Genomic DNA, 12,678 nt, shown 5'->3' on the forward strand with positions numbered 1-12,678 from the left:
ATAAAGTTATTGAGTTACTTTGCTGTTGTCTAGAAACAACATTTAGCTGTATTTAAAATATTAAATTAAAAACAACCAGGCAGTTAATATGTACACTTGTATATATGTTTATTTATCGCAAGTGATATGTCATCTTAATATATAATGTTATGGCACATTGAATATTTTCCTCATACCGTGCAGGCCTACCTCATGCCAGTTAGGTCTGGTCTTACCAAATAACCATCACTAAATAATAGTAAAGTATCGATAGTGGTATCGATTAAGAATCGGATTGTTAAGCAGTCTCAATAAGGGTATCGATATCAATAAAAATTAATGATCCCCATCCCTAGACAATATGCAAGAGTGATGAAAAAGATGAGATGTGACAAAAGAAGAGCCCAGGAAGAGAAAACAGTTAAACTCCGGTGGAAAGAATCATTGTGATAACAGTGTACTTACGGTTTGAAGGGTTGTGCACAATGTTGGGACTTCGTACTGTAGAGACTCTTAAAAGGACAGAAGACAAGCCCTGTCTTGTCCTCTTCTAGAATGCAGAGGCACAGCCCACTGCCAGTCGGGACTAATTTAATGGGAGTGCACTTTAAATGCATGAAATGAGCGCTCAAAATGATTTTGAGGAAGTGAGTGTTGTTCAGTGAAAAGAGGAAGTGCTGGAGGAAGCTTGTCTGTGCACCAGAACTGTCACTTTGAGATGGAAACTCTATAGGCCACACCCTTCTTTGTTTATTCATGAGGTATGTGCAGGTCATTGTACAGGCAAAGTGTCTGTGTCAGTTTTTTGAGGACATGATTGCACAAAAAATGTGCTAAAAGACCTGTGTCGGATAGTATTAATCAGAAAAAATTTGCCTGGACATTGTTTTGTGCTGCTGGAATGTGACCTTCAATTCTTATCTAATTACAGTACAAATTATACAATTTATTGGAAAGTTTTTCAGTCACCGTAGGCAAATGAATGCTAATAAACCTCAATTGTACACATTTGTTAGTGGGCTACTTAAAGTATCCTGTGCAAGCTGGTGGTTCTAGAGTGGTGCAATAAGGCTTACACCACCACCATCTGGACAGTAAAGGAAATTCCTCTCAGGGCCGTTGGATGGCTTGATCTGAATTTGAATTCTGTAAATTTATGCCTTAACTTTTCCATTTTTACAATATTTCTTGAATATTTAATTTAATTTGCGAAATTATAGTATTTTATATCATTGTGTTAGATACACTGTTACATATAAAATATTCTGATTAGACTACAGAGATAAAGTTATTAATATTAAGTGTTTGCAAAGAGTTGTTGGCTATGTGGTCTAAAAACATCAACTACATTATGTACACACACAATGTTTCTTGTTGCTTTCTACTGGCTTCCCAATAAAATTACATTTGCATTATAGACTTGCCACCTGAGTGAATATCATTGTTCACCTGGTTCCTCCTCCCTAAAAGGGTTGATTTTACAAGTACAGTTTTCAAAGTAGTGCAGTGCCAATTAAAATCACATCAGCAATTTCTCTGGGAGTTCAGTATGTGCCATGCAGACCTTGCGTATAAGCACACAACTGGGAAAAATCATTTATGCCACACTTGTGGCCCAAGTGATACTGGATTTCTAAGGCCAATACGCAAAGCATAAACAAAAAGTCTTAAAATGGATCCCTAAGATTTTTCTTCTTTTAAAGAATTGTGACCAAGATATGTACCTTTTATAGTTCTCCGTGCTCTCTGATGGACAAACTGTATAATTGAGACCGTTTCTAAACTACCCCAAACCTAACTTAGATTTTCTGTACTGCAATTTCTTGTTACTTATTGGCAGATATACACTAATACCGATATATTGGTAATAAGCTAATATCGGCTGATATATCACCATGTCAGATTTATCTGCCTACCTCTAATGATGAGTGGGAGATAGCTGATTGTTCAGTTGAGCAAAAATAGTTCTGGATAGCTAATAAAATTCTGCAAAGTCATAAAGACATACATTTTATATAATATTATACTCCAACGGGGAGGTTTTGACATTTAAATGAAAATAACCAGATTTATGACAACGTTCTTTGTAATTTTAGCACAGCATGACCACTCTGCCCACTATCAGTGGAGGTCAAATTCCACAGTGATGAATGTCTATATTTAGTCCTCATTTGCGTGAGATTCTCTCCATTCATCAAAACTTGGATTATCTTTGCCAAAAGATAATTGATTTTGTTGAAATGCCGTGATTACACAATTTTAATTTAATTTCTGCACATGTGTTTCTTTGAGACAGTGCAGATGATGTACTATATTTAGAATGGAATGTACCCCATTGGTTCACATATTTTGGACTTTATAAAACTCAGGATTTAATCATTTTATTACACATACCATTGTGAAATGGTAAGTTACATATACTATGTTGCCTATGAGCCTCTTTTTTGCATTCATTCATTTATTTCAAAAACAAGAACTCCACAGCCACCTGAAAACTATTACAATTCCTGCCACGTCCACCACAAGACATAAATCATGTTATCTTATACCATGTCAAGTTCAGCTAAATTATGAGTAAATTGGGATTTATTGCATTCTAAAGCAGATACATTTCAAAACTAAGGCTTTTAAGATGAAACATTTAGCAAAACCACAGTAAGTGCTTTGTTGAAGCTGCATTGATTTTTGAACCGCTTGGCCAGAGTTTGTTACATGTTGTCTACTATAAAGCTAGATGGCAGCACAACACTTTCATTAGCTCATCAGTCCTTCAACTTCATTGCATTAAGAGACTCATCACTTTCGATGGCTTCCAGAGTCAAATACTTTATGACTTCTTTGCACTGTTTGAAAGACATTTGTTTGGATTTGTTTTGGATGGTGAAAGGCATATATGGCAACAAAACATCTCTAATATGATTAATTTCCAATAAGGTAATCGTCACTATTATTTTAAGACAATTGGTATAAGGCATAACACAGTTATTAGAGACTTAACATGAAGAATATAGGACAATATATGTATTTGCACAGTTAAGATACATACTTCATTGAAGTTAAAATCCAAAATAAAACTATGTATTTTGGCTGTATAAAAATATACTTGTATGCTTAAATATAAGGTAGCTTTATAGATCCTTAAATACAAGCTGATAATACATAGGCATATTTTGTATGAATTGCACTTAACAAGCAGTTCACCACATACAGTTCACATGTGAAATGATCCTGCTTGTTGCAGTTTGGGGTGCAGTAATGTCAGTTTCTTGATTTTAAAATCCTCCCCCGTCTTGGCCTTGGGTCCTCCTCAGTTCACGGTTATGTCAAAGATCTTCAGGGATTGTCTTCTGTTTCTGCTGCCAAGCTCACTTTGGAAGCTGAAGAAGAGACAGACATTCTTGTCAAGTTGCACAGGTCTGACTTGAATTCTTCCGTAAGCCACACACTTGTTCAGACACACTGAAACCTGCACCTAAGCATGCATAAACAGCATCTATTATTGGAACCTCGCTTTCGTCTAGTGACCTCAGCAAATCTTCCTGAGATTGACTGTATAGATGTTGCAGCAGTTCTTTCTGCAATCTAGTTGTAAATATTTGGAATAAAACCTTTGGGGAAACTTATCATCTTTTGCTGTGTGCAAATAACCCCAACAAGGATTCTCCTTTGCCTTTCCATTCCTGTCTTAGGCCACTGTGCGTGTACTTTTGTGTCTGTGGACTCGCTGACCAGCTTCAGTGCTCTGTCTTTGTCTTCCGGTCTGGAGTACAAGCTGTGTGACATCCTGGAGTGAGCGGCGGCGCCGTCCGTAGCCTGACTTGCCTATCTTGTGCTTTGGAGCTTCCGCCTGTGTTTGCATGTTGTTGGCAACTTGCACTCTGTCGACCAGTACATGGTATGAACATGTGATTAGGTAGCAGACGGATTTGGATGGTGGTGACCTCCTGGGTCTGATATTTGCCAATATCTGATATATCCCATAGCTGAAAAAGGAAAAGAAACATTGATGATCTATTTTCATCAAAATTGATCTAAATGTATGTAAATTGATCAGTGCAATAGAGGATAGATTATCCACAGTCTTCAGTTGCCCACCTTCTTAAATAGATCTATTTTCTCATATGGAGGATTTTTTCATTTGCAATTAATTGGATATCCTTTGATATCAGATGGCTTCTGCTGCATTGTCCAACACTTAATAAATCCAGTGCTTTGGTAGCCTAATGTTAAGAGGCACACCACAACTGTGATGCCCCTGCTTGATTTCATACTCTTTTCTGTCTCCACATGTTTCCTATGTATTTCTACGCTGTCAGCTATCAAAATAGGCTAAAAATGTAGCTTGTTACCTTGATGGAGGTGAGCCAATTTTTGCATTCCCATCCTGCTGTAGTCCAACGTGGACATCAGAGTACCACTCATTGTCTGTCCCTAAGCTGTTGTGCAGGTCTCTCTTCATACGGCTCTGCAGCCATACTCTAAGCCTGCCACAAAGAACAAAAGAGGTTGTGATCGCAGAAACTGACACTAAGTAACAGAGACACATTGTAGGGTACAGGCATAAAGTGATAATATATGACAGCACCAAACATCCAAAATGTGACATGGTTTCATTTGATGCCAATGTAGCTCAAGAAGTTTCAAGAATTTTTTTTGATCAGTTATCGTGAAGGAAGGCCGATCTTTACTTGTTTCGGCCAGGCCAACATAATTGCCGATATTAGGTAAGAGTGTGTGTGTGTATGTATATATATATATATGTCTAATGAGTAACAAGAAATTGCCAAAGCCATGTTTGAGGTAATTTAGATCAGTGGTTTCTTTTCACATCAAGGACCCCTAAATTGACAAAAATTGTCTCATCTCATTGTATTACTTATGTATAGAATAATAATGAAAATAAATGATTCCCCTTTTTGCTTGGGACCCCCTGAAACCCCTTCAGGGACCACTGTGGGTCATCAGACCCCACTTTAAGAACCACTGGTTTAGAGACATAGTTTGTCTCTAAACCATCAGAAAACACTATACTGCCCTGCTCACAACACATCTTGATCACTATTCTGTAATAACCAACTTAGGGATCCTTATCAACATCTGGTTTCTGTGTGATTAAGGCAATGGCAGATAACCTTTTCATATTTTTAAAACTTTTTAAATATCTATCACTAGAATACCAGCCTCAGAAATCCAGTATATGTCAAAGCTATAGCAAAAATGAAAATATTTGACTTTACTGGGATATTCACTTGTTCTCATTAACTAGAGACAGCAAATATCTCCTGTGTCCTTAAGGACGAGCACCTGATCCAGATTTTTAATGTTAAAGGACAGAATGATGAGGCCTTTTTTTTTTTTTATAGAATGAACACAATGTTCTCGCAATGCTTGTTGATCAAGCAGCTCACCTTTTTTTCAGACTGGTGTTGAGCTCCCCTGTGGCACCTTTTACCAACGGCAGGACTGTGGTGAAAACACAGCAGCAGATGACAGTCTGCAGGACTAGTTTCATTTTGTCTGGGAGCTGTCAGTGGTAAAGATCAAGAAATTATGATTGGGAGGTTAGCTCTGAACTGCTGCCACTACTGGTGATTGAATAGCATTTGCAAAGCAACAGCTTTGTTAAGAGTGGTTAAGAGTGACAGTCTGCTGGTTTGTCAATTATACATAATAAAGTATTAATGGATTTTTAGGCAGGTTATTGAAGGTCATCAGTACACCCCAAATCACTCCATACAAATGACCTAGTCCTTGAAACTCTTATCCCAAATTTGACAGGAAATCAATTTACATTCTGAAATTATTTAGAAATCTTTTACAAATAATTGATAAACTTAAATTAAAATTGTGGAAAAAGTCCCTTACCTTAGTTTCTAACTTGTAACTTGATGTAGAGAATTTATGATGCACAACCAAGTGTGTTTTTTCCAAGTCTGTAAAGAGTTTATCATGACTTGAAGTCTGAAGTTTACACTGCTAACATGAGAGGCTTTATAGAGGGAGGGAGGGAGCTGTACCTGAATGCCAGACCCAGTGGGAGGGACTGTGGGACAGTTCATGTCAACCCCGTCCACCCCACATGTAGACAGTCAAACCAAAAACATGCAGATGGAGATAATGATTGAGCCAGCAATCCCAAAAATGGCGTGACTATTGCTTATTAGTTTGTGTAAATTTTAATATCAATTTAAAACACATTTGTACATTTCAGGGTTTTGTAAATTGACCAATTTTTGTCTTTCTCTTTAAAAAGTTTATTTTTGGCTGTGCAAATGAGAGACTTATGAACACCAAGTCCATGTACATATTTTAATATCTTAAACGTCTTTTCTTTTAATATTTGTCTGGAAACTGGTTGTTTTGTGAGTTATAAGAGTGCGTTCATTGGACATGCATGCTTTAAGGCAGTTAAGTTGGGTGTAAATTTTAATGGCTCCATTAACTCTAAAGGATGTGATAAAGTGTTTTTGGTTAGCCATCTGTGACTTTAAATGCACTACAAAAGGCTAAATATATTTAAATTTGCACTGTGTTGTTATGGCAACTGCATGCATGTGTAAATTTAAGGATAGGAACATGTCCTTTTTACTGAACTTGTGAACCATTCAGAGTGCTATGTACACCCACCGGTAGTTTCTTCCAAGCTTTCTAAACAAGTGCAGCGTGTTCTGCATGTGTAAAGATTAATAGCTTGAAGTCTCCTTCCTCGTTAGTGACAGTGTAATTTTCACAGAGAAGAACTGAGAAGCATCAAAAGTGCAAAGGGCTCGCTATACTAAAAAGGTCCATCCATCCCTCGTCAAGCACTTATCCTGCGTACAGGGTCGCGGGGGGCTGAAGCCAATCCCAACTGTCATTGGGCAAAAGGTTGGGTACACCCCGGATAGGTCGCCAGTCCATTGCAGGGCCACACATAGACAGACAACCACACCTAAGGACAATTTTGGAGACACCAATTAACCTAGCCTGCATGTCTTTGGATGGTGGGAGGAAGCCGGAGCACGCGGAGAGAACCCACGCCGACACCATGCAAACTCCACACCCAAGACCTTCTTGCTGTGAGGCGACAGTGCTAACCACTAAACCACCGCTTCACAATATGCTGATGCTTTACAGTGTTAATTGTTAAATTACTAACCATCAACTAACTGACGGTTGCGCAAAAAAACACATGATAGTAGGTTGTTTTGATTTAAAAATGTATGATGATTTTAGGACAGTCACTTGTTCGTTTCTTTAAAAAAACAACAATAGTGTGTTAACGAACCGGACCAGAACTAAAAGACAATTATTTGAATTATTTTCCATTGGTACTGGACCTAGTGTGACAGCGCCCTACCAAATCGCTTTGACTAACCCTTATTAACTTGCACAATGAACGTCCTGGTCTTAAGATCAACAGGCAATGACAGTTGACAGATTAAAAGTAATGGTGGACCTTCCCAGTTTGTTTAAAAAAATTGCCTCCAACTTGTGCTGGCCTGCATACAGCAGCAGTCCCAGCCCACATTACAACCAAAAACATCATACTCATCGTGTCCGTAGGCTGCATATCTCTATAGAAGAACATGAGTAATGCATTTGGATGCTTTGAATAGATACACACAGTGCTGTCATGGCCACAACACGGTACACACACGGGCCAAAAAGGTGATTCAATCATCTGTGTTTTAACATGATCCTTTCCCGTTCCTAAATTAGTCGCCCTGTATCTGTTTTGCATGGCCTCATGCTGTAGAATTTCATTACTCCAAAACAGAGTGTACTCATGTTTATAATCTAACTGACCGCCTATGGATTTTATAAATGTTTTTTCTATCCATAAGAGTAGGCCAAGTTCGCCCCCCCACCCTTGAATTGTTGCTGCAAGAATAGCTTTTAAATTGCATGACACATACGTGAAATCAAGACAGTATGGTGTCTGGTTAGTGGGTGGATGAAGCTGTGATTGTTTTCCACATTCAGGGGTCAGTAGAGCACAGTGTGAGCTCAACATTGGCACGCACCCATTATGTGATATTATTAGATAGTCACTGTCTATTTATAGCTCCACATTTCATTCTGTGTTTTTATTACTACAGAGATAGAAAGGCAGGAATTATAGGGATTTTATTAACACTCTGCTCCTCTGGTATGTAATATCATAGTGATCTCTTGAAAGAAAATACTCCCTGGAAATGCATTGAGTCATATGCATTTGTCTAAATGTGAGGCCCAAACATTCCTTTGAGTTCCTTTCCAAACAACGGAAAAATCAGTGTCTGCTGTTTTGTGTGGAAAATACAGAATCAGATATTTACCATTTACAGGTGGAAAATATCATTTTTCTCAAGGGAAAGACAATGTTCTGCGTATTCCTGACTCATATGACTAGAGAGAAATAACAGACTGTAGCTGTTTGTTTGGTGTTTACCAGGCTTTGGCAGTCGTTTTTTAATTTTTTTTATGTATCGTCATTGTATTCAGTTGCCAGTAACCGATGATAATGATGTTGCTGTGGCGGAATTTACAAGTGGTGTCTGTGCACTACTGCTCTTTCAGAAAGATGCAGGTATGCAGCAGTACAACACATGTAGCACATATACTGTACGTAATTATATACATACACACATACAGTAGCACGTGATTAGACAAGATTTGACAAGAGATGGTGCTAATTAGCAGAGTTTCAGGAGCAGGACCACACATCAAGCACGTCATCGCCAGGATTTCCATAAATACCCACACGTCCTAAGTCCTCCCCTTCGCCCTCGTATCCTGCATCCCTCCCTCCCACCCCTTTCTCTGTCCTGCCTCCTGATCTCCTTCCTCCTCTCCATAGGTTTATAGGGTGTCCGTCGTGCCCGGGTGCTACGGCGGATTTCCATATCGTAGCTTCCCCACAACGCTTTCTAATGTCTATTCAGCTACTGCAAGCTTCATACATCTTCTGTTTGTTACTCAATAAATCATTTAATCATACCCGTTGCTTGTGGTCCTTGCTAGTGAACAATGGATACAATGGACTCACAGCCTCACTCGGTTGGATTAAACTCCGGACTCAAATTTAATAAAAAAAAAATCATCTTCTCAAAGGGTGAGGAAGAGGAGGTGCGAGCAGGCACAGCTTTGTGACAGCTAGAGCTGGGTATCGTTTAAAGATTTTCGATATCGATACGATACCTCGACTTCGATACCGGTTCCTGAACGATATTTTTTTTTTCGATAACAATTTTATTCTCAACAAACCGAAAACCAGTGTTGTTTGTATAAAGTAACTTAATTATCACATAATTATCATTAATATTGTTTATTTAAATAATTGTTCCTTTGAAAAATTCTACTGCTTGTCAAAAAGCAAGACATATTTTCAATGTAACATAGGCCTATATTGTGTTTCTGTTATTTTTATTCTTCTCTCTTTAGTTTATATGTGAATTTGTGCTCCAGCAACATTGCAACCTAAACATTCATGGCAATAGGCCTGAGAGAAAGAAATCTCTCATCTCATGGAAACAAGTTTCTGCCACTACATATCAAAGTTTCCTCCTCACTAGAGGAAGTGGTGGCCAGGGAACAACTATCAAAATAGAAAGTAAACTCAATCGCGCACATTTTTATTCCACTGCAGCAAAGTCGCCGACATCAGCCACATAGAAGCGTTTCCGCCGGCTGCACATACAGGTCCATGTTTGGCGGAGCCGCCACTTACTGATCCTTCAGAAATGCTTGGGCAAATTTAGAGTGTGTGGACGTTACTTGGTCAATAAAAGAGCTTTGATTTGATTCAGAAAACAGCGACGCTACCACCAAGCTACTGAGAAATGTAGTTAAACTAGTAACGGCACTATTTGTTGCGACGCTACTGCCCAACACTGCTCGTATGGTGAGCATGTTGAAGCAAGCTCGGTGGCAGTAGAGCGCTGAGACGATGGCTGCACCGGCTCTGGCTTGTTGCAGTCAAAGACGGAGCAACTTTCTGCTCTTAAGTTTATTCCATGCACAGTCCAGGGCTTCACCAGGTTTGTTGTGTCGCCGCTCTTGGCAGCAATTATCTTATGCCCCAAATATTGCATCGCACACTGTTGCATCAAGCCTGGTGCAATGAAGCCACACTTTAGATTTTCTCCACGTCTTTTACATCCACGACCCACGTCTCTGTGCGTAACCGCCGTGAACTAGTGTTTACATCAGCACAGCCAATTATAATCACTTTAAGATTTGGGCACATCAAGCATGCTGCATGCTTATTGGCTCATTGACGTTAACAAGAACCTTCAGGTATCGAAATTTGGTACCGAAAGACAAGACATTTTTTGAAACTCAATGGTACTGAGGCAATTCGGTCTGTGCCTAAAAAGTATTGAACTCTATACCCAACCCTTGTGGCAGCTGGCGCTGGATGTTATTCAAAAGTACACAAGAGGGAACAGAGTTTAGGATGTTTTGTATTATACTTTAGTTGTAAATGTGAAACACATTTTGGAAGTTACCAGCTGGTTGCCACAACAGACGCAATTCATATACATGTTGCCCTATGTCTAATAAATACATAAATTGTCTTTAAATTTACTTAAAATTGTAACTGAAATATCTCTATCTGTCCACGAAGCCCATAGGATGAATCTTAATGACTTCTGTTTTCCCCCGACTTTTCCTCGAGCTTCACCAGCAGCTCAAACTCCACTGGATGGATTGGCACAATATGTCCTACAGACTTGTACGTGATCCTATGACATTTCATTGTGAAATATGGTAATGGTGACTGAGCTAGCAAAATGACAACAGAAAATGGCTTTAATTTTTTGTCGTAAATATTTTGAATAGGCTCACTGGCACAGGCTATGCTATGGATGTTGTAAGCACAGTTGCTTACTGAAGTAATGAGGAGTCTTTTCCACTACTTGGGTTTAGCGTGATGGTTATCAGGGGTGATTTATATTCGTGTTATCTTCACAAATGGCAAAAATCTATTAAAATCTATAGTGCAACTTTTGACTATTTCCCCAGTTCCCCAGTCCCCCCTAACCCCACACTATCCAGAACAACTTATGTTTTTACAAAAAAATAATTAACAAGTGATGTTGGTCAGTAAATTACACTTTTACTGCATTATTTTTGTATTATTACAGGAAGAAAACTGTAAGATGCTTACAAGTTTATGCAGTTAACTTAAATACATAACTTGGATAATTTCAGTAAAAAAGCTGCTTTCTTTCTCTCATACTTTTCTCTGCTTTATTCTCTGCAGATGATGACCCTCATCAAGAGGGTCAAGCTTAACTGTTATGTTTCATTTCCAGCTCAGCAGGTAAAGGACAGGGGTCATTGGTTTGACACACAGTGCACTGAAGTAAAAGCCAAAATACTGTGCTCCCTCTTTTTATTGAAGAATCCTTTTGAATCGATTCTGAAAAAAAGTGACCCCAAGAATCAGAATGCAGAGATTACAGTTAATTATCATGTTTTCTCAAGATCTCATCTAAATATTGCTGTTCCTGCCCAGTGAGAGCCTGGCTTGCTACTGTGTGTTTCAGATTTACACCATGTGGGACCTGTGAGTCCTGAGAAGATTGCCATGGGAATTCCAGTACATAAACTCAGAAAGCAATGTTTCAACAGCTGCCCTGAGAGACTAGTCCATCAGAACTGGATGAGGCAGAGCAGAAGCTTACTGGACATACTCAACTACCCCAAAAAGCATTGCATATCTTGTGACTGCACATTGGTAATTGTGATGGAGTCGTGTGACTGGTTTGCTTGAGTATAGGTAAGTGTGACTGGATTGCTTGAGTATAGGTAAGTGTGAACAGTCTGCTGGTAATGACATACTTAATCTTTCATTTAGTAGGCAGTGTGCAGTACATATTGATTGAGTGTGTATTAGGCAGTATGTTAGTATGCGATTTCAAACGCAGCCTTGAAAAATCTATGCCAAGGAGCACTGAAGCTGTTCTGGTGGCTTGTGATGGCTCATTACCTTATTAAGACACTATGTTAGTTTTTCTTTTAATCTGTCACCCATCTATACGTTTCAACCTTTCCTTATGGCCATATGCCCTCTTGACCAAAAAACATGAGGTTGCATACAAGCAAACAATACGGGTTTCCTTTGCAGTGTGTGAAACTGCCCCTCCTTCGTGTTGAAAGGAGCCAGTTGAGGTGGTTCAGGCATCTGATCGGAGTGCCAGAAAATAGATGTGGAGTTGTGGGGCCTCCATTTGAAGGAGACCCCCTTGGCAGACCCAGAAGACAATAGAGAGATCTCCTATCCCACCCGGTCTGGAAAAGCTTTAGGATTGCGCTGACAGACACTGAAATACATTGACACTGACAAATTGAACACAAACCTGGAATAATGCACATGTAAATATCTGTGACTTTGTTCTTTTTCTGCAAATAGTTGTATTATTTTTCTCTATTCTTTTTATTATTCTTATATAACTTGCATTGTCTATTCCATATTTATATATTTCTACATTTATTTATGTCAGCTGTATGTTTGTCTACGTGTAGCACCTTATCACCAAAGCAAATTACTATTATGTGGAAAACACTACTTGGCAATAAAGCTCCTTGTGATTCTGATTGAAATTGACGTATTCTTTTAAGTAAGGTCAATTTGTTGACTAAGCGGTTACTATAAGGCTATAGCAAAAAATTGAGGGTTTTTCATTAAAAGTACTATAATAGATATTTTTAAAATAAAAATGTGAAAGG

The 12,678-nt window shown here is 38.7% G+C and overlaps 2 protein-coding genes across 5 annotated transcripts in view; both read right to left on the reverse strand.

The window, feature by feature from the left end:
- ampd3b (adenosine monophosphate deaminase 3b) overlaps window positions 1-628 on the reverse strand; it is a 282,246-nt gene extending 281,618 nt beyond the window's left edge. Inside the window, exon 1 of the mRNA XM_046036262.1 lies at window positions 445-628. The gene's annotated coding sequence lies outside the window, so the exon portion shown is untranslated. The remainder of the gene's footprint in view (window positions 1-444) is intronic.
- Window positions 629-2,344: 1,716 nt separating this feature from the next.
- On the reverse strand, window positions 2,345-7,559 carry admb (adrenomedullin b). Of its 4 annotated transcripts, none has more exons than XM_046036277.1 (7): window positions 7,337-7,499; window positions 6,607-6,910; window positions 5,997-6,022; window positions 5,845-5,912; window positions 5,388-5,503; window positions 4,329-4,463; window positions 2,345-3,962 (listed from the first exon to the last, which is right to left on the reverse strand). In XM_046036277.1, exons 2-7 carry the CDS (start codon window positions 6,651-6,653, stop codon window positions 3,665-3,667), a joined length of 690 nt encoding a protein of 229 aa, XP_045892233.1. In that variant the 5' UTR covers window positions 6,654-6,910; window positions 7,337-7,499; the 3' UTR covers window positions 2,345-3,664. The 4 variants fall into 4 exon arrangements, with proteins under 4 accessions (XP_045892233.1, XP_045892237.1, XP_045892234.1 ...); XM_046036281.1 differs by lacking the exon at window positions 7,337-7,499 and having other exon boundaries at window positions 2,345-3,356; window positions 3,802-3,962; window positions 6,607-7,322; XM_046036278.1 differs by lacking the exon at window positions 7,337-7,499 and having other exon boundaries at window positions 2,345-3,356; window positions 3,709-3,962; window positions 6,607-7,320.
- Window positions 7,560-12,678: the final 5,119 nt, after the last annotated feature.

Source organism: Micropterus dolomieu, linkage group LG22 (assembly GCF_021292245.1).
Source record: "Micropterus dolomieu isolate WLL.071019.BEF.003 ecotype Adirondacks linkage group LG22, ASM2129224v1, whole genome shotgun sequence".
NCBI classification, from domain to species: domain Eukaryota; kingdom Metazoa; phylum Chordata; class Actinopteri; order Centrarchiformes; family Centrarchidae; genus Micropterus; species Micropterus dolomieu.

Bases quoted from the DNA above. Each gene is read 5' to 3' on its own strand.
- admb (XM_046036277.1), bottom strand. From the start codon at position 6,653: ATGCAGAACACGCTGCACTTGTTTAGAAAGCTTGGAAGAAACTACCG. The intron at 5,913-5,996 runs GTACAGCTCCCT...AACTCTTTACAG, and splicing joins CCACTGGGTCTGGCATTCAG to ACTTGGAAAAAACACACTTG. The intron at 3,963-4,328 runs GTAACAAGCTAC...TTCCTTTTTCAG, and splicing joins ATTGGCTCACCTCCATCAAG to CTATGGGATATATCAGATAT.